General features: G+C 46.6%; 1 protein-coding gene and 1 long non-coding RNA gene across 8 annotated transcripts in view; one reads left to right on the top strand and one right to left on the bottom strand.

Annotated features, from left to right (window-relative positions):
• Positions 1–20,733, top strand: part of LOC143688342 (uncharacterized) — a 51,523-nt gene that overhangs the window by 1,753 nt on the left and 29,037 nt on the right. For 2 of the 4 annotated variants that reach the window (XR_013177958.1, XR_013177955.1), the window contains exon 2: positions 1,953–17,043. This is a non-coding gene — a long non-coding RNA (uncharacterized LOC143688342). The remainder of the gene's footprint in view (positions 1–1,952; positions 17,044–20,733) is intronic. The other 2 variants (XR_013177956.1, XR_013177959.1) reach the window with 2 other exon arrangements.
• The window catches only part of RNF213 (ring finger protein 213), a 130,158-nt gene continuing 111,206 nt past the window's right edge, over positions 1,782–20,733 (bottom strand). For all 4 annotated transcript variants that reach the window (XM_077166168.1, XM_077166170.1, XM_077166169.1 and 1 more), the window contains 18 exons: positions 19,867–19,977; positions 19,197–19,439; positions 18,800–18,881; positions 17,991–18,025; positions 16,470–16,564; positions 15,215–15,374; positions 14,426–14,594; positions 13,046–13,137; positions 12,208–12,459; positions 10,944–11,076; positions 10,538–10,621; positions 9,962–10,142; positions 9,553–9,754; positions 8,654–8,731; positions 7,940–8,134; positions 7,537–7,626; positions 7,263–7,441; positions 1,782–5,925 (listed from right to left, as the gene is read on the bottom strand). In XM_077166168.1, the coding sequence (XP_077022283.1) occupies positions 5,772–5,925; positions 7,263–7,441; positions 7,537–7,626; positions 7,940–8,134; positions 8,654–8,731; positions 9,553–9,754; positions 9,962–10,142; positions 10,538–10,621; positions 10,944–11,076; positions 12,208–12,459; positions 13,046–13,137; positions 14,426–14,594; positions 15,215–15,374; positions 16,470–16,564; positions 17,991–18,025; positions 18,800–18,881; positions 19,197–19,439; positions 19,867–19,977 (2,535 nt within the window). In that variant the 3' untranslated portion in view covers positions 1,782–5,771. The remainder of the gene's footprint in view (positions 5,926–7,262; positions 7,442–7,536; positions 7,627–7,939; positions 8,135–8,653; positions 8,732–9,552; positions 9,755–9,961; positions 10,143–10,537; positions 10,622–10,943; positions 11,077–12,207; positions 12,460–13,045; positions 13,138–14,425; positions 14,595–15,214; positions 15,375–16,469; positions 16,565–17,990; positions 18,026–18,799; positions 18,882–19,196; positions 19,440–19,866; positions 19,978–20,733) is intronic.

Here is a 20,733-nt window from a genome sequence, read left to right as displayed (position 1 = left end):
CTCGATGTGTAAGAATAACCTCCAGGATAACCTCTCCACTCTGTTTGGAATGTCTCAGCCATTGACACTTTGTCTCATTTCACTCTTCCCCCTTTTGGTCGAGAAGGTTTTCTCAATCCCTTGCTGCTGAGTCTCAGCTCATTCTAGGATTTCTGTCCCACGTTGCCAGCAAGGTCCATATGGACCCCTGGGAGTCATGTGGAAACAGGAAGATATTTGAATATATCATTTGCAAACTGATAAGTGCTACGAGTGAAAAAAATATGGGGAACCTACTTTGAATTGATGGTTAGGAAAGGCCTCTCTGAGGAGGTGATAAAAAATTAAGAGGTCTGAACGGAAATAAAACGAAACATTTTATCGAAAAGCAACAGCACTTGTAAAGGTCCTGAGGTAGGAAAGGGACTGGGACTGAAAGGTAACCAGCCAAGCCGAAGTGTAATGACTTAACTTGTAGTTTATATTCTATTAGGGGAATTAGGAAAAATATATGAATAAGTAATGTCAGTCTAAATGTGTATATGATAAAGTTATACAGAGAAAGCTTTGGGGACCCCTCAGAGCCAAAAAAAACAAAACAATAAACCTGTGCTCCACTTCCTCTTGAGATTCCTTGTTGAGCTTCTTCTAAATATCTTTTGAAAGTTGAATTCTTCACCAAGGTAGCTGAGCCAGAGGGCCAGTCAAGCCCCTAGTTCATTACGTTTGACCTGATACAAAATAAAACCCATCTGCCCTAAACCCACCCCTAAAAGATGGACAAACTCTTGTCCAAAACAAATGACTTCGTTTTTCATGCACATAAAAATCATTTGCCATGTTCAGAAGCTTGAAGCTGTTTCCGTTTTGGCAAGTGATCTAGCTTTCTTGTTGCAGCAAAACTTTTGGTGTCCAGAATAACACACTGAAACCTGCGAACTTGACTCCAATTTGTCTTTCAACATATCTCAAGAGAAAAATACAGAAGACTAGGACTGGAATTTGAGATTCATATTAGTGTAACTGAGAAATTAGGATTAACAAATGATTATGATTACTGAATCATAATATAGATATTTCATTTTCACTTTCTAGTATATTAGAACAGTCAGAAGGAAGTTCCTGAAATTACTGAACTGTAATCCAGTTGCCTTGATCTCTGATGACCAGATGTACTTTCTATCTTATGATTGTAAAAACCTTGTGACTGACCTCCGCTTGAACTCCCTTATCCTGTTTTCCAACTTTAGAGTCTTATAATCACTAAAGACTGCCCCTAATGTTTATTAATGAAGGGCCTAGAGTCAGCCCAGAACTAATCCTGATTCCAAAACTATCTTGCTAGATGGAGCTGGATCTAAACAAAACTGGCCTGCCTGAAATGCTCAGTAGCTTAAACTCTAACCTTAAGTGGCCTATGCTTCATTATAATACAAAAAAATCACACCCAGTATCATATTAAGGTCACGGTTTTCTTACATGCATTCTGTATCTAAGCATGTAATCAATCTGTGCATGCTCGATATTTAGATCATCTCTAACTTTGTCATCTCAAGCCATTGTGCTCGTTATCCTAAAACCTGCCCCTCTTTTGACACTATAAAACTAACAGTGTTACTGCAGTTTGGGGAGACATCTTTAGGCAAATAGCCATGTGATCTCCTGCTTTGCGCTCAGCAATAAACTCTTTCTCTCTTTGAAACCCCAGTGTCTTGGGAATTGGTCATTTGAGCACATCAGGCAGAGAACCCACTTCTTTTGTTCGGATCATTAGCAATGGACAACTGACAGGGGCCTTGAAAGATGGCTCAGTTTTTTATTTCTCACCATAACAGAGACATTTGAAGATGAGGAAAGTGAGGCTTAAGGAAGTCACAGGGCTTGTCCAAGGTCATGCAGCTGGCTAATGGGAGAGCAAGAATTTGCACTCGGGTCTGTGGGCTGTATCCTGTGTCAGCCTCATTGTGTTTCAGAGCCGTGAGGACAAAGAGGCAACCAGGAGTTGGATTTACAACCAGGAATTGGATTCGCAACCAGGAGCCATTCACAAGCTGTTCTCTAGATTGAGGTCTCCTTGTGCTGCAGGATGCAAGTGAGCAGTAGTAATCAGGAAGAAATATTGGGGAATACAGAACACTTAAAAAGTTCCGTTGTGGAGGGTAGGGGAGCAAGGATTGAAGGCAGGGTTTTATAGGATATGGACACTGGGGCAGGAGCAGCCACTTGGAGGAGTCAGAGGAGCTGCTGGCCAGGGCCCCTCTCCCCTCCAGTTTTCCTCTGCTCTTGCCCTGGATGGCTTTCCATAATTCTCCCACCTCTTTAAAAAGAAGCAGGGTCCTCTGCCCCCAGAATACTGTACAGAGAGTGTGATGAGGAGTGAGTTTTGTCAGCATTTTGTTTCTTGGGAAAAAGCACTTTCCTGTTGCTTGTTTATCCAACTGGAAAGAGGGTATTCATGATCCTTTAGTATCGGCTTAATTAATGAATGTGAAGGTATTAAAAATGCAGGATGCAATGTAAATGCTAATCTTGGTGTGGAGGGTTTGTTATTCAGCCAAGGCCTCAGGTTTCCCCCCACCCCTCCAGGCCCAGCTGCTATAGCAACCTCACATTTAGTGAGCTGTTTCTAGTAGCATGGCAGTGCACATCCACAGGCAGGAAGCTCAACTTCGGGTGACCTAACCTGCTTGGCCAGGCCCTTAGAGCTGATGGCCCTTTCAACCCACAAATAAGAAACTAAGCTGCAAGACAATAAAGGCATTAATTTTGGGCCATAGAATTGCAATTGGGGAGCACACATTCAGGAAGCAACCTGAATAGTATTCCCCTTGGCATTTCCAGGCAAGGGTTTTTAAAGGAAAAGAATACACAAGTTGTGGTTGGTGGATATTTGGGGTACTTTGTCTTTCATATTAGATGAGTTAACTGAGTTCTAGATCCTGTGGTCTGTTTATGGCATCCAGATGTCCTTCGGGTTTCCAGGAACATCACTGCTTGAGGCTTTGCATCCTATGGCAGTTTGTGAGATCAGCTGATGTCTGCCTCCAAGAATGACCTCCTGACTCCATTGGAAATCTCTCCAGCCAAACAAACTGTTTGGCCAAACAAACTGTTCGGTTTTATGTCTTTTAACCCTGTGTCCTGGAAGATTGCTTCCGAGTTGGAACTGCTTGAACATAAGAGACCGAATCCCACAGCCACCCATGAAAGGCACATAATTTACGTGCACAGTAGGGTCGTGAAGAGAAGACAGGGGTCAGCTAGGGGAGAGCCAAGCAAGTCCCCCACCTTAGCTACTGTTTCTCCCGGGGCTGAAGGTGAAGAGATCTGTGCGAGCAGACAGAAGACAAGGATGGAAAGGGGAAGGACGTGAGGGGCAGAGCGCTGACATAGCCGTGACTGAAACGCGGTGTGGATGGGGCCCACACGAAGGCGTCAGGTGCCAAGGTGCAGCGGCACATGTGCCCCTCGGTGGGCCAGCCCGGACGTGACAGCGTGATAGCGCTATCACTTTGGCCTGGTTGCATTTTTTTCTGCTTTGGAAGAGAAGTTACCATTTCCCTTCCAAGGAGCATTTTACCGGCCCCAGCATGGATGGGCTTCTCGAAGGCCTGCTCTTGCCCTCTCACACTGTCCCCTGGTCCCCAGCCCACCCGCTTTTCCTCACTACCCCTTAGCACTCATTTGCCAGGGAGGCCCCTTCCAGGCTACAGGTGGCAGGTGCCCCTTGCCCACTGCAGGGGACTTCCGGCTCCCCTGCCCTTTTTCTCAGAGGACACGCTTGCATCACGGACTCCCCACCAAGCCTGCCACTTCAGGCACACATCCACGTGCTCAATTCCTCAGTAAACGAACCTGTTCCCAAAGCCCAGCTGGGCCCTGTTTGCCATAAATACCAGTTCTGCCCACCAGAAGAAGGAGTCTTCAGCAGTAAAACCCAGGTTTATTAGAACAGATATGGCAATTACAACGAAGATGGTTTTGTCATGTCCTAGGCCAATGTATTTTTGTACAAACAAGATAATGCTAGATATGGCAGTTAAGGTTCTGAAAGTGTCTGAAACAAAATATCTTAATTTAAAAACCCTTCATAAAAGTAGAAAAAAAAAATCTCAACCAAAAAAGGTCGTGACAGCCCAAGATTAATGCCTGACTCCCACCTGCTGTTCTCTAGGTGGGAGGGTGAGAAGCAGCACCTGTGCAGGGCGGTGGCCGAGGGCCAGGGCCAGCCTCAGCCCAGTCCTGAGGTATCAGAGAAGTTCCACATGCAAGAAGAAGAGTTAAACAAGCAAGCAACATGGCCCTCAGTCTGCCTCCCCCACCCCCAACCGGGGTGCAATGTCTGCAGGGACGTGGCCTTTGGACAGTCTGATAAACAATCATCGATTACTCAGTGCAAGTGGATGCTGGGTCAGATGAAATTACTATTGGGCCTGGATCACTTCATCAAATAATGGGTAGAGAATATAAAAATAATGGCAAGAAGAGTGCAGATCTTTCTGCAACTCCCTCCAGTGGGGCTAAGGGGCTGTGGCTTGTAGTTTTGTGAGTCTCAGGCCATGGGCCCCAATTTCAAGTTGATTGAGTCATTAACTCATTTAGAATGTATATGAAGGACTTTTGCCTCTACCATGTCAACAGTTCCTGTCTTGCTCTCTGCAAGTGTATGCTGAGCTACTAGGTATAGGATTTTGCCCAGAGATGTTTTAAATATCAAAGTAGAGATTTTGAAAAAAAGAGAAATGACACTTGAGAGTGAGGAAAGCCGCTCAGGATCAGGGCTCTGCAGAACTGAACTGGTTTTGTACTCTCCCTGTGCCTCAGTTTTTATGCCGTGGCTGAGACCCAGAGAAGGGAGCAGATCCTTACACCCTCGTGGACACCTAGAGCACAGCAAGGCTGCAGGTTTATTTGGCATCATGGCGCCAGACAATCAGAGATTCCCCACAGAACTGCCTGAACCAGACACTAAGCAGCATCCATGTGCTTCCATTTGGAACTTGCAAATGTCAGAATTGGAAGGGACTTTGGCCATCAATCAATCCAGTCCCTTCCTTTTATAGTGTCCTCACTCTTGTCCCTTGCTCTTCACAGTGAAAGCTTTTTGGCTCTTACCCTTTGGAATTTGGCTCTTCATGGGGATGTGAGTCAGATTTTGTTGGTTTGGTTGAAGGCACTCACAAAGCACCCTGATTTGTGTGTGTGTTTGTGAAAAGACAAAAGAGAGTTTGGCACTTTTTCACATTTTCTTGAAAACCTTGAAGCATTTGTACCATACTCAGAACTTAAAGGGAGAGAAGAAAGCCAGAGTCCCTTCTGCGAGTGCAGTATAAATGAAGAAAAAAAAAAAAAAAAGAAGCAAAAAACGAAAACGAATAGGCCTGCTTATCTCCTCCCTTTAATTGTGCGGTAGCCTGAGGGAGAAGGTATGTTCAGGTTAAGAGACTGGGAAATCAAGACACCATTATTATATGTTAGCCTGAGAAGCTACTTATTTGTCTCCCCTGCAATGTAAAGGATGATGGTTTGGTTCCAATTTTATATAATCCTCAGTTCCTTCCTCCTGTGAATAACACTCATATGATGAGTAAGTTTGGGAATATACACTAATTCCTGAAACTGGACTCTGAAAACATGGTAAGCTCATACAGAATGTCTCAGCCTTGAATTTAGTGCTGTGCCAACAGCTTTCCTTCTAACAAACAGTCTGTCGAGGACCCCATGCTGTAGGTGAGGGGCAAAAGAGCTCCTCTCCCCAAGTCTTCTCCAAACACCCTGCGGAGGAGGTTCGTCTACCTCATCAGCCGGTCCTGTTTGAGTTCAGCGGCCATTTTCCACACAGAGGCACAAGTGGAGAGCAGAATCTCCTGTGGGAACTGAGATTGCATTTCGGGAAGAACTTCACTGTCTTTGGTTTCCATGTAACTTACCAGAGTGTCTCTCAAGCTGAAAAAATAAAAATAAAATAAATAAGGAACAAGAGTCAACGCTTAAAACAGGCTCCCAAATAACACAAGGAGACCAGCTGTTTGTTTCTTTTTCCAGTCACCTGGAATCAAGATGAGAAATATGCAAGACCAGCTTCAGGTCATGTCATTCAACTACTGAATTACTAAACGGGCTGAAATCCTGGCTTCATGGCTTTTGGCATGTAACTGCTCCTTCCCATGGGGCAGTTTAGAAACGCTCCAGTGGATGCAACGAAACTTGGCAATGGCTAGTAGGACGGTTTTAAGCACCCTGGTGATGCTGCTTGCTCAGTACAGGCTTGTACAAAAAGCAAAGACTCACCATTCAAGGAAAGCCTGATTCCAGTTCATGTTTTGAATTAACAAAGATTGTAAATCCTCTAGAAAAGGGACCTTCTCTTCTACAATAATAAAAGTCCAGGAGAGTAAAGACTTGTCAAAGTTCAAAGAATATAAATGTACTTCAGGGTAGAAGCCATGTAGAAAATCGCAAATTTGAAATGACTGGTGTGGAAAGTTGAAGTCTGACTCCTTAGAAAAACTCCACATAAGCATAAATTGGTTAACAAAACTCATCTATGATATAAAAGCATAAAAGCACAAAAAAGAAAATCCAGGAGGATATTTTATAACCTTGCACTAAGAAAGACCCTTGTAGGTATATTTTCCTATATTTTATAGGAAACTTCTATTATATTTGACTTCATAGAATTAAAAACTGAGATATAGTATTTGTAACATATAATGGGTAAAAGATTAAGGTCCATTCTATACAAAGAACTCTTATAAATTGTTAGTAAAAAGTATCTCCCTCTCCCAAAAAAAAAAAGCAAAAACAAAAAACCCAAAGGATATCAAGAGGTATTCAGAGAAGATACTCAAATGACTAACAAGAATTAAAAAATATTTACCAGCCTCACTGGTAAATAGGAAATAAAAGTGAAAACAATGAGATACCATTTTTTTTCTGACTCTCAGATTGGCAAAAATGTAAAAGATGAATAACATCCAGTGTTGGGTACTCTCATCCTCTATTTATACATTGGTGTAGCTCTTTCTATGAAATTTAATATGCACATCTCTGTAATATATTAAATTCACTTATTAAAATAAGAATACATGACTTTGGTAATTATTTAAAAACAACAATAGAAATTAACACACACACAAAGCCAGTCTTGGAGGCGCCCTGGTAAAACACAGGAAACTAAATCCTGTGATGAGATGGGCTCCATTCTCCTGACCACGAGAACCACAGGCAAGGGACCAGAACATTCTATCCATGTCCTCTCCAACCAGCGGGCAAATCCATACCTCCACTGAGGCTTGAAAGTCTCCTCGCCTGGGGAATTCTTTAGTTTCAAGACCATCAACTCATGGAGCTCCAGCAAGAAAGCATCTAGGCTGGTTTGATTCAGGAATGTACTGAGGAGTTTAGCATTTTCTGGACTGAGATCCTCTTTATACCTTGAACTGATGTCCCTAAACGGATCCTAGAGTGAAATAGGCACAGCTGTCAAGTCCGAGCAATGGGGAAGAGGACCAGGACGGCTCCATTCCACCCGGGGAACAAGGAGGGCAGACCTACTTTTCTCAGCCGCAGCAGCTGCTCAGACTTGTGCGTGGAGAGGAGCTGCCACAGGGCGATGGTGTGCTTCAGCTGGCACCTGCTCAGGGCCTGAGAGAGGAGCAAGTTCCTGAACCCAGCCTGCAGATCTTGTCCCCCACCGGCACTGTCACCGCTGTGCTGCCTTCTGCCTGTCCTAATTCCACTCCCCACACCGTGCTGCAGCCCACTGACTCACCTGCCCCATCCTGGACCTCATCCAGAAAGCGCTCCCCCTCCCGCAGCACCTCCGAATCATCAGCATGATATCTGGGATGAGACCCCCTGTCCTTTCCGGACCCCCTTTCCAGGGGAGTCTGGACCGGTATTCCAGGAGGAAGTGGGGAAGCCGGGCAAGGAGTAGTGAGGACTCCCCCTGACTCACCTTGACAACAGGCACGCTCTGGTCCCCCATTCGCAGGATGTCCTGGATGTACACTTTCAGGTACATGTTGGGGTCCCCACCCGCTGTGCTCAGGAACCCCAAAGCCACTTCGACGAGAGACAGAGCCTCACAGGCATCGCTGAAGGACGGCAGCTGCCCGCTGATGGCGCCGATGGCTGAGTTAGGGAGGGAGCTCTGGGAAGTTGAAGCAGGACAGGGGGGTCCATGGGTCTTGCCACCTGGTTAAAGAACTTACTTTCTCCTCCACCCCCAGCCACGGGAAGGGACAGTAATGACAAAACCCTCAGGGCTCACTCAGCTTCAGGCAACGTTCTGAACATTTTACAGAAGTGGCGATGAACCCACATAAACCTCAAAACGACCCTGGGAGATGCTTATGCAGAGATCAAAAGAGCAGGAATGAACAGTTTCTCCGGGCCCCTTGCACCAGTGCACGTGCATGTGATGTCCTTACTGAGACACTAACACAAGAGTGGAATCTGTTCACGTGTAACAAGAAATTGTGCCAATTTGATGTCCCACTTGCCCTTTGGAAAGAGCCCGGGGCTGGGGGTACTTGGGCCAGTCCTGAAACTTATGGGTGCTTACAGAAAATACCTGGGGCAGGGCTGAAATGGTTTGAATATGGATGAGAGCCCTGTGATAAGACAACGTGCAGCAGCCAGGCAAATGACAAGGTTTTATTATGATCACCTGTGACATCCTGTTCTTGATCTCTGTAAAGAGACGTTCGTAGTTCCAGTCATGTCTGTATACCAGAGTGGGTATTCCCTGAATTGAGGAAGAAAAAGATACTGGGAATTAAATCCGCTGTGGAGGTTTTCATGAGATGAGAGGCTATTTTTCACCAGCCTCCCAACAGCCAGGCAAAGCCAGAGCTGTCTGTTGCTGTGCTATGTAACATAACCCATGCAAACAGTGACGCTTCAAGGAATCCAGCCCAGCCCCCACTGCAGCAACCTCTCCTGGGAGGTTCCCGGGAGAAAGAGGTGCACCATGTCATTTGGGCATGCACTCAATGATGACGGAGCCCAGGCCCGACCAGGCAGAGTCAGTCTCTAAACCACAAGGGGCCAAGTGCAGGCAGTGACGGGGAAGAAATGTGCCCCTTGAAGGGACTGAGCACCATCCTGGGAGAAGAAGTGGGATGTGACAGTGCTTGGTGTGTCCTGGGAGGGAGAATAGTTGGGCATGGAGGACCCACAGGATTCCTGGAGGCCCTGGAGTCCAGTGGCTGCAGGCAGGGTGGGATGGGTAATGCGGCCCTTTTGTGCCAGGCCAAGGGGGGCAAACTTGATCCTTCGTGTGTGGACATGTTTCAGGCCTGTCCAACGAGGACACGATGTGAGCCAGGCCCATGAAAATCTGGAGGCACCCCTGGGTGCTAAGCATGGAAGGTGACGCAGGTGAGAGCCCAAGAGGGCCATCCAGACCAGGGACCAGATGTGAGGGATGGCCTTGGATGCGGTAGGGGTCACATGCTGGCCTAAAGGTGGGTGTCCCCCACTCGGGTCTCACTTTCAAAATGCTGCCATCAAGGCCATGCTGAGGGACACACAGAACAAATAAATGTGGCTGGGAGCCAGCCCCACCTTGAGGGTAAAGCGGGGTTTGCCCTGCAGGAACCGGCTGGTGATCTGCCGCTGAATCTTCTCTAGGTCAAACTCCTGCAAGGTCTCCCCGCCTGGCTCCACTTTATACTGGCAGTTGGAGAGAATCAGAGGGGTCAAGTCTCGCTCCACTTCATAACTGATAACCTGCAGGTCGGTGATGTCCGAGGCATCAACGGAATAGCTGGGGGACAGAAGCACAGGGCACTCAGGGCTGGGGGACCCTCAGGTCCTGGTGGGTGTTCGCACAGCCTGAGCCAACACAGGTCCGGGAGCTTGCCAGCATTGCTGACGCAGAGCTGGTGAGAGGAGGAGCTGCCGCTCGGCTCACACCCGCCCCGTGGACCCAGGGCCTGACCCAGTGCCACTTCCTGCTGAGGGATGCACCCACCTGTTGCTCTCCTTGGAAAACTTTTCCACTGTGTAGATGATCTCGTTGTGAAGCTTCATCAAGTAGCTGACCAAGGCGGTGGAGCAGAGACCTAGGCCCCGGCGGCGAGGCAAAAGCACCTCAAAATTCGTGTCCATGTTCAAGTCCGTGCTGCAGTACTCTTTAGGGAGTTTGATTTCACCTGTGAATGACAGCATTGTCCCTAAGCAGAGAGGGACTCAGGATAAGGGGCCCTGTCACAGCAGGGGATGATGAGTATCCCAGAGAAGCACAGAGCTGGGAACTGGGAGCTGAAGCTGAGCCTCTGAGTTCTCTTTTATAAGCTGGCTAATTTTGAATGTCCTCAGCTCCTTTATTTATATATTCAAAAAGTCCCAGGGTTTATCTTTCCTGGTATGTCCTTTCACTTATCCTGGATACCTTCATCAAAAGCATCACAGATTCAGCATGAACCTGCATGTTCAGGCTGCAGAAAAAAGCTTCTAGAACGAGCCCTCCTGTTGTGTTAAAGGCTAAAGGGGAGGAGGGGAAGCACACCTAGACTGTACGCCCTTAAAGGGGAAGCACAACACTTGCCATTAGTCTCAAGCGATCGCCTCAGCTTGTTCCACGTCGAAAGAAATGTAGTAATTTGGTGCTCAAATAATTGCTTCAATCCATCTGTTGGACAAAATCCTTCGTAAGAACCCCATGAAAACGCTCCCCAGTCTAGGCCAAGCCAACGTAAGCGCATGCTCTTTGCAGGTTCATGCTGCAACCAGTATGTCTTAAATACTGCTTTAAGCACTCAAGCTGGGTCTGAACAGCCCAAGAAAGGAGGTGCTTTTTGGCCGCAGCAAATGCCTCATGCCAGAAGCCTGAGGTCTGCCCACAGCTCGAGAGCATCGTTGGCTCTGCACTGTCTTCCCTTCCTCCCAGCTGGAGACGTGCTTTTAGCCCCTGTCAGGGGAGATCCCGACCTCTTATCAGAGCAGAGTCATACCTGAACTGTGACTGCTAATGAAAGCTTGGATGGAGCTGTATTCAACTTCTGAAACATTCTGGAATCGTTTCACTAGGTTCCTTTGCAGGTCCAAAATCTCAGGCAAGAATTTCACCAGTCTCAGTTCTGCTTCCTGGAGAAGGAAAGACCACCCAGGACCATTTCTTTATTTACCTAAAAAATGTTATGGGTATTACCTAGAAAATAGACTTTGGGGCTGGTGCCAGACTTGCATTTGTAGTTTAACCTGGTCAGTGTGCTATTTAACAGGATGACGCATCGCAGAGCTGGAGGACGGAAGAGAGACCCTCTGCTCTTTACCAAATAACAACTGACAATGCATTAGATGTTCTTCCTCATGGAGCTCACACACCATATGTGTTTGCCAAAAGCCAATGGGAAAAATCAGCTTTTTGGGCCCAGATTACTGGTTAGAAATTGAAAGAAGCTGCTGAGCTCATAAAGACCAAGAAATGATATAGTGACAGCTGGCTTTATAAAATGTAAGATCTAAGCATCTTCAATTTAATGAATTGTGAGAAATCCCCCATGATATCCCTTCTAGTATGAACTAATTTTCTTTAACTGACCAACAGAAATTTCTGAATCATCTTACTTCTTGTTAGACTGTAAATACTGGTCCCTGGAGGGAAATGATTAGAAAATAGCTGTAGAAAATAAAAGTCCAAATGGATTCAAGCTAGAAGCACGGGATTTTTCTAGTTCTAACAGACATGGCTGGTAGGATTTCCCAGCCCCCAATCCTACCCCTGCCAGCACACTCACTCATCCCCTCTTCAATCTGAGCCCAAATGGTTCTGGGAACATGGAAGAGTTTTTTGTCGTTTGTTTCATTTTGGATATGCATTCTGGACTAAACTTTTTTCACTCTACAGAAGCCTGTTGATAACCAACAGTTCCAGGCAGTGGGGATTGCAAGATGAATAAATGTGGGCAGGGAAAACTTCCTTTTCTTTCTTGCTGAGTGATTAGAGAGGTGCTCTCTGGCCCTTTAAGTTACTGGATAATTCCAGCTCTGAATATCATGTCATCTGTGACTTTATACTTCAATCTGTCTGTACATTTGATGCGCATGAAGATCTCCGATCTATCTTGGACCATCTGCAAAATCAAAGCATTAAAGTGGTCTGTTTGATGTCCTATTTTTTTAGGAATGACTATACTAAGTGAGCCCCTGAGGCCTTGAAGACTGTGTGGGAAATGCACATGGGAAAAAGGTAGGCCCACAGAGCTAGCAGCTTACCTTCTGGAGGAACTGCCAGAGGACCGGCACTGTTTCTTTGCCATTTTTCTGCTCCACTATGTGCTGGAGGTACTCAACCGTGACCTTTTTCCTACAGCTCCAAATCTTAGAACAATGGACCACACTATCCTGGGGCAGCTTGGACAGGAAGGTCACTGGGTCCCCATATACGATTTTGGCCACGGGGTTGGAGCTGATTCGCTCGTCTTGGCTGATGCGCGTATTCACAGTCAGGAGAGTTTTATCTAGATGCTACGCGTAGGAAAGGACACAGAATTCTGGATGTGAGATGCCACCGAAGATTGAACGGGACACTGACCAACCGCCCCACTGGGCCTCTGGCCTGCTCATTTTGGCATCACTCTGTCAAGTATCAAATATCCACTCTTACCATCCTGTATTGCAATGACATGTGCCTTGTTCACAAGCTTCTATCTCCCCAAATAGAAAGACTCAGACACCGATATTGTATTCCTATTCTTTAATTTATCAGCTTTCAGTTATTTTTCAGGAATATTCTTATTTAATAAAGGAATAATTAACCTGCAGTTATTACTCATTTTTGCTGTATATGCATGTGGTAGTCCCTTTCTCCACCTCTTACTCTCATTGTCTGTTGTAAAGAGTGCTGGAAGGCCAACTGCTGCCTGGGGTAATCCCTTGGTCTGACTCACTTGGTACAAAAGAAAGATGGAGTGACTGGATGGGAACCCCCAAATCAAAGTCTTAGCCCAAGGCCGGGACAACAGACAGAGAGTGCTTAGTAGCTGCCCAGGAGAACAACTGTCGCTCCCCCATTGTTTCCCTGGCAAAGTGGCCAAGCGGCTGCATCACTTACCTCAAGCTCAGATAAAATAATCGGTGCAACAGCTCTTTCCCAGCCATTCCTCTTCTCTTTGGTTGACAAATTTTCATCAAAACTTGAAAACTCTACAAAGATAAACAAAATGCTTGGGTTACCCAAGGAACAACAACAACAAACACAGCAGTTTGTACGTAACAGCACTAAATACTTATTGAATCTAAATGATGAATGTGTGTGTGTGTGTGCGTGTGTGTGGAGGGGGTTATTTTTCTAAATTAACCTAAGTATTTTTTTAATGAGTCCTGCTGCTTCCACCGACCGAATGGTCCTTGACAATGTACTCTGATTTCTACAAATCCCTGTGACCCACATAATTGGACCTGTAAAGCCACGCTGAACAACTGATGAAAGTTCAGTAAAAAGAATTAGAAGCCAGGGCACAATGGTGACGGGGGGCCCCCTCAGTCTGTCATAGCCACTGCCGCCTGAGCTTTTGGACAAATGTGCAACTCCATGGAGGCAGAGGGCCACAGAAACTACTGGCACCCATCTGCACTGCGCTATTTCATCAGTGGGACACTGGGTGAGCTTACCTCGTATGAAATCCCACCAGAATGAGAAACTTACACTAAGAACAGATTTTGCTAACATGAACATTATTATTTTGAGTGGGTTTCTTGCAAAGAAGCATCTGAAGAGGGACTGGGTTTTCTTGTCGTGTGGCAGGACTTTTTATTGCTATTATCAATATCATTGTTTTAAACAACACTGTCATCACAGGGGTAATTTAAAAAGAAAAATTTACAAATCAGCAAAAAGTAAATATAACCACTCTTCATTCCGCCACTCAGAGACAACTATTTAACTAAGTTGTCCTCCGGACCTTTTCTTTCTGTGGGGAGTTAAAAATCTTAAAATGGAAAAAATCAGCAGCAGACTGCTTCTTTCTGCTAACAAACTGAGTAAACACATTCGGCTGGACTACAGTATCTTTAGGAAGAGCTGGAGCTATGCCAGGCACAGGACGGATGTGCAAAGGGGGACAAACTCCCAAGTAACCACGGAATGGTTTATCTCCGTGATGCTGATGGACTCACACAACGCCTGCTTCAGATAATGTGTATTTCTAACAGGGCAAGTGAGACACCCCGAGCTGACTTAGAGAACTGAAAAGTACCCACTACCCCCGCCCTGACATCACCACCTCTGTGCCAGAGTTCCCGAACAGCGCAGGACTCAAGCAGGCAGGTGGGTTAGTGGGAACCTCGGGAAGGCCCTGCCAGCTCTAGCAAGGGCCTTCTGTCCAGCACCCACAAGGCTGCTGCAGCCTGGGACACGGGCAGCAAGCTTGGCGTCTCTGCAGAGCTGCCCAGTGGGACCCCGTCGGGCACCCCCTTCGCCCCCTTCCCTCACCCGGGTGCTGTTTCTTGAGAAGGCCGCCCAGGACCAGATGCACCACGCTGGAGGTCTCATCGATGCTCTGTCCCAGCATCTTTGTTAAGTGTTCCAGGTCCTTCTGGAGGTGTTGCTGCAGGAATCCCGTCGGATCCCGCACGGGAGGCTTAATGAGATTTATCAGAACCTGTCGGGGAAGGAAACAACCACTTTAACAACAGTTTTGTCTGTGGATAAAATGGCAAGTTCAGTCTGGGCATCGCATCGGGAGTGAAAAACCAGTCCCGGATCAGAGAGTGGGCTCCTAAATGCAGTCGAGGGAGTGATCTGAGAGTGATTCCCACAGCAGGGACGGAAGGAAAGCACAAGACTGGGGCAACTCCTGCAACTGGAAAATGATCGGCTTTAATGTGACCAGATTGAAATGAAGGATTTTCAAACCCTGCCCTTTTTGCTAGCTTGGTTAGCATTCACTTGGAGGACATGCAGCGTGCTTTTTCTTTCTGTCCTGGAGCTACCAGGCAGATGTGCTAGAACTGGGATTATTTCAGCCTCCCATGCCCAGGCATGGGCCTGAGACATGCTTGTCTATTTAAAATGGATTTTATAGCATCCCATGAAGAGCTCTCCCTTCCTGCATGGACCATACATGGGCCATGGGAAAGATGAGGATGCGTTGATTTTATATTACTTCATGGATTAGGTAACAGGGATTTATTCTAAAGGAGGTGGCCAGGACTATGAAGAGACCACAGCAGGGTGTTACCATAGGGAATAAGCTGGTGGTTTGGCAGTGCTGTGCTGTACCTGGGGTTGCCTGGAAGCTCCCAGAAGCATGGCTAAGTGGGTGAGCAGCCGGATGAGGATGAAAGCTACCGGGGCAAGCCCTCGGTCAGACGCTGTGGCTGCTCCTCTGGCACCAGGGCTGCCCAGCACGTGGCCAGTCTGTGTCCTGTCTGTGTTGTCACTGCAAAGCACAAGGAAGACAGAAAAGACTTCTCAGCTCTCTCCTTAGGACATGGAGACCAGGCTCATGGCTCTGTTAAAAGAGCTTCTGAGTCCACTGTGCTTTTCCACTTCGGACTAATGGAGTTTCCCCTCATGATGCCCCTCGCCCTGACTGGCTGACCACGAGCCCGTGATGCTCGCTGTGGAGAGGGAGCCGGCTGATATGGCTCATCCTGGGCAGGGTGACACATGGGGACCTGGAAATCATGGAGGGGAGAGGAGCAGGCAGGCCGAGGGGAGCTTGACCATTGGACAGCTGACTCAACATGGGAAGGTGCATGCATTATTCTCATTTTCCCAAATCAAAGCCTGGGACCCAAGGATTTCTCACTATCCAGGTGGAAGATGCTGAACAACTGTTTATCATATAAACCATGATATATAGTTTTTGCCAAACTACACATTTTGCAAAACATAGTTGCAAGATATTTTTGCAGTGATTGCAACTTCAGTTGTTACAAAAATATGGGGGTTTCCAGGACACTCTTGCAGTTTATGGAGGTAAAAGGTTAGAATATTTTAACCTGTGACTGCACCGGAATAGCCAGGCTGTAGGAACATTCCAGATAGGCCACACCTCCTGTCTCGAGGGGTACCTAGATTTGTCCCCCTCTTAAGAGCAAGGAGGCATTATGACTGCTGGTCTGACTCTGGGTTCTAGATCTGGTATTTGCTATGACTATGTCCCCTTCACTTCCCCCCAGGAGATGGCTAAAGCAGCTTATGGCATCTGCTCAGAGAGATGAAGGCCCAGCTCTTGATCTTTCAGATTGATACGCCCCCTCCCCCATTAGGTCACCTGTTTGGGTCTACAGGAGCCAGCTCAGGGCCCGTAGGATGACACACAAGCATTAACGAGCAGTCTGGTTTGGGTTTGTGAGCCCCAGGAGCAAGCTCCTTGTTTGCTGCCTGAGCTCAGGGACCTGGGCATTGGTACTGAGTGTGGTCCTGGGCACCTAGCCATCATTCCCAGCATCAGTTTTTCCAGCAGGAATACCAATGGCCCCAGAGGTCCTGGCTCAGCTCCTTAGAGAGGAAATACAATCTCACGTACTTGATAACTTGGAAGCCAGCCTGGGGTATGTGATTAATTCCGCCGATCGGGACGCCACAGTCCACGCAGTAGCTCCGCTCCATCGGCTTGCCGCACTAGGAGAAACATGAATGCCACTCAAGCTCGGCGTGGGGCCCAGCACAGCTGTGCACTGGCACCACTGCGCATGCAGACCTTGGCCACGGGAGGGGTGGACACCACCTGCTCGGCTTGTTCCTGTTTGCTTGTATTTCAGGTGTGGCCAGAGGAGCCTCGGGGGACAGGGCAGAGATCCCATGCAGATTATGTTACACTGGGCAAAACTGGACTTTTTAAAAAAATGGGTGGGACAGATTTCAGTTTTATTCCCAATAGGCTGACACTTCATAGACAAATACATAAAACTCAATCTTCCTTTCTTATACACATCACATTTTTCCATTCCAGTATCTGCGACACTAGTTTCTAGTGTCTCATGATATGACCCCACGGATACCATATTAGCTTCTCATCGGATTCCTTTAACCCCATTTGGACTTTTTTTTTTTTTTAGGTGCATAGTCTGGGAATCAAACCCAAGTCTCCTGCATGGAAGGTGAGCATTTTATCACTGAACCACCCGTGCACCCCTAGACTTTTTAACAAAAAAATCGAACCATACAGCTTACAACTTCCCCAAGGCTCATTTTCCAAAACCAGATCGTGTGCTACTGAATACTATGGAGAATTGACCAAAGCAACCACAGTCTCCCAGGCCACAGACTTCCACTGCTGAGAGAGACCTCGGGAAAAACCTATTTCAGTCTCTTCATAGACAAGGGAGCAAGTGAAGTTCAAAAAGATGAAGCCTACCCATCAGTTTTTCCCGTCCATGTTTCTTGTTTACTTTATCAAATAACATGCTTCAGCTCAATTCAGCAGCCTGTGGCTGAGCTGAAGGGGGCTCTGGGATTCAGAGAGGAATAATATACAGTTCCTTCTGCCACATGGCTTACCACCTATGAGTCACTTCTTCCTATCCTCGTGGTGTCCTGTGGCATCTCCTCTTTGGGCCAGGAATGCGCTGTGGTCTAGTCCACACCTATGCCATTCTATAAAGGTAAGCCTCACTGATCCCTCATGGGAGAGGGTAGGCAGGAATGGCTAAAGGGGTTCTCAGCCAGCGACAGCTTTAACTCCTATGAGACATTTGTGGTTGTCACCCTGAGGGTGGGTAGGCACTACTGGCGTTGAACGAGTTGAGACCAGAGATGCTGCTAAAGCATCGTATGATGAGAATAGCCCTTACAGCAAAGAGTTAATGGGGTCTAAAAGGTCCTCAGTGCTGAGGATCCCCAGGCTGCTGTGATGGTGTACCCCAGAAAACCTCCCTGAGCTGACTTTCTCAGTGCCATGTAGACATAGGAACATCCCAGACAACCCTCTGCACTCTCCAAAAGGTCTCAGCCCTCTCTACCTCCCTCTTCTGTGACCCCTCTCCTCAAACCCAGGGGAACCCAACTTCTGAGCTTCCCAGACTGTACCCCAAATACCAAGACTCACCTCTCCCACAGAACAGGGATGACCTCTGGGACATGCTGTTAAAAGAACAAGATATGCATTGGTGAGCTTCACGTGATGGTCTGCGTCTAAAAGGAAAGCCAACTCTTTCCCCTCTGGCCCTAACCACAATGTAACACAAGGCACGTGTCCTGAACGTATTATCAGAAATCTTAAACTACTTTGGAAATTGTGTTATTTGACACATATTAGGAGTTCAATATATGTTGCTGCTGGTGAAAAACATCTCTTGAGTTTAATTTTACAAATCAAAGAGAAATCACATTGCAGGCTCATCCCAGGGGCTGCTTTCTAGAGAGGCAAGGAGGACAGCATTTGATACTCTTCCCTTCTCTTTGAAAACTTTTTTTGTTTTTGCCTTGAGCATGTCTGATGACTTCAAAAACTATTTTAAGATGATTTACTCAAAGTGATGCAAAATTTAAATAAAGTCACAGTTTATTTCTGTCTCCCACCCCAACACTTCTAAAGAGCTAGCTAGCTTTGGGTCAAGAGCATTGCTGTATCGTGAGCTGGTCCTTGAATGAGCCTCTGATGTGGCTCTCTTCTCCCCACCCCCAAGTGATACAATCCAAGGAACGAAAGTGTGTCCTAAAGGGCTCCTCCCCCATGAGTGGGAAAGCCATGGTGTGGCCCATCTACACAGCCTTCAGGGCGCAGGTTCACTGTCAGGTATTTCTGGACCTCCGGGCATCAACCATGTGGGTTCCAAGTCTAGCCAACGCCTCAGGCGGTACTGTAATGCCCTCCAAGCTGAGGTGGGTGATTCCATCTCAGGCACCAATACTTACTGTACCAGTGGACTCCTTCCAGACCCCCCCAACTCCTAGCTTGAGCCAGCAAGTCTTCTGGCATTGTCGGAAGAAAAGCATTCTGGAAAAAAAGCAAGAGATGGAACTGGATGAGTGAGCACACGGATTGTCTGCTGTTCAGCGAGAGGCCCAGACAGGGAAAGTGCACTTCAGATTTTCTCTCCACTTAATCTCAAAAGCTGTCTAGGGGATGCCAAAGGGCAAGTTTTTCCACCATCCCTGTGGTCTAAAGGATCCAAGGAGATGAAAGAGGCAGAAAGAGGAGCTGGAAGACATTGTGGTCCAGTGGTTCTGAAGCCTACAGTCTTGGTCTCTAAAGTGACAAACTGTTGACATTTTTACTAGGAAAGCTAACGCCATCTTATCCCATTCTTACCGCCATACTGGTTGGAAAGAAGGCTAAATTCCTTAGGGGCTCCAAGACTTTGTTTTGCCCACACAGGAGGACAGCTGCAGCGTGGATGGCCATCTCTATCACTCTCCCTTCGAGGCTGCCCTCGCCAGGGCCCACAGTCAGCAAGGGCAGAGTGTTGGCCACAAGGGAGGTTGCAAAATGTCTGGTATTATGAGAAGAAAGGACCGTAGTTTCTTCAAGAAATTTGTTCAGAGCCTCACACTGCTGCCGGAAAAAAAAAAAGGAGAAGACTATCAGATATAGCAAAGAAAAATACTATGTAAATTCAAAGGTCTGCTCATAGTGACACATGTATTTTGATACCAAATACACATCACATTTCAAGGTAAACATGGTTAAATGATCACCCATTTGTGGGTAAATCCTATACAGAAGGGACTTTTCATGTGTAAACACAGCAACCACAAACCTAATGACTAATTTTGATGTTCTATTCTGGTAAACAGGATCTTTTACTCTCGACTTTAGTTTTCATTGTAATTCTAAAAGCCTTGTATTAAACGGTTAATAGTTCTTCCATATAAAGCTGCTGGAAACCCCTATTCTGGATACAAACTTACAGGCCCAACTTGTGTGTGTGACTTTTACCTCAACTGTACCCCATACACAAGTTCTAAACGGCAGTGCTTACCTTTGGCTTGGGATGGAGGTTGGCATTGCAGGACCTATACAAAACAGTGACCTCCCTGAAAAGAGCTAACAATAAGTGCACTGCCTGTTGAGTTCCAGGGCTCCTGCAGGCCTGAAAAAGTAAGGACATTAGTGAGAATTTAAAAAATGATTCAGACCTCTGTAAGGGTCAGAGTTTGGTATAATCTCTGTGTGAATACGGGACGTGGGAGAGGGTTAGGAAGCCTCTCCCAAGGACCTGGCTTCTGGGGACCCTGCACTCCAAGGGAAGTGCAGATGTCTTCTGGCAGACAGCTTGACCCTCTTGGACTAGAAGGTTCAAGAAATGTTCTCATGTTCATTAACTCGATGCGTCTTTAGCAGAAGTCTCATGACAGAAGTAAAAGAAATCACCATCTGTTCTCTTTCTGACTCAACACCTGTCATCAATTTTTCCCAAGCAGAAATACTCTGGGTTTCTGTAGCTTCTCTTCTTGGCACAATGCCAGGGATACAAAAGGAAGCAACAGCTGAACAATTCAAAGATTATTAAACACATCCATGAGCATATGTATGTGAATTATGAATATATAAGGTATGAAATTTGCTAGTTGTGCCAACATATCTCATATCAGAGTCATTTTGGAGGAAAGTAATTTTATGGTAGGGTCTCGAGGGAAGTCATGGACCTATACAAATCAAAAAAGAACTGCTGATGGCCTTGGCAGCTTAGCAAAATGCAGTAAATCTGTTAACACCGTTCAACTGTTATTTCAGCCATTTGCTCCCGCCCACTGTCCAGGCACAACAGTGGAGGCCAGGAGTGTATGAGCTCTGATGCAGGGTACCACCCTCTCGGGCCTCTCCAGGAGTCTGTCACCATAATATC

This window comes from Tamandua tetradactyla, chromosome 6 (assembly GCF_023851605.1).
Source record: "Tamandua tetradactyla isolate mTamTet1 chromosome 6, mTamTet1.pri, whole genome shotgun sequence".
NCBI lineage: Eukaryota > Metazoa > Chordata > Mammalia > Pilosa > Myrmecophagidae > Tamandua > Tamandua tetradactyla.
Note: the sequence above shows the minus strand (reverse complement) of the source record. Positions and strands in the feature narration are given on the sequence as shown.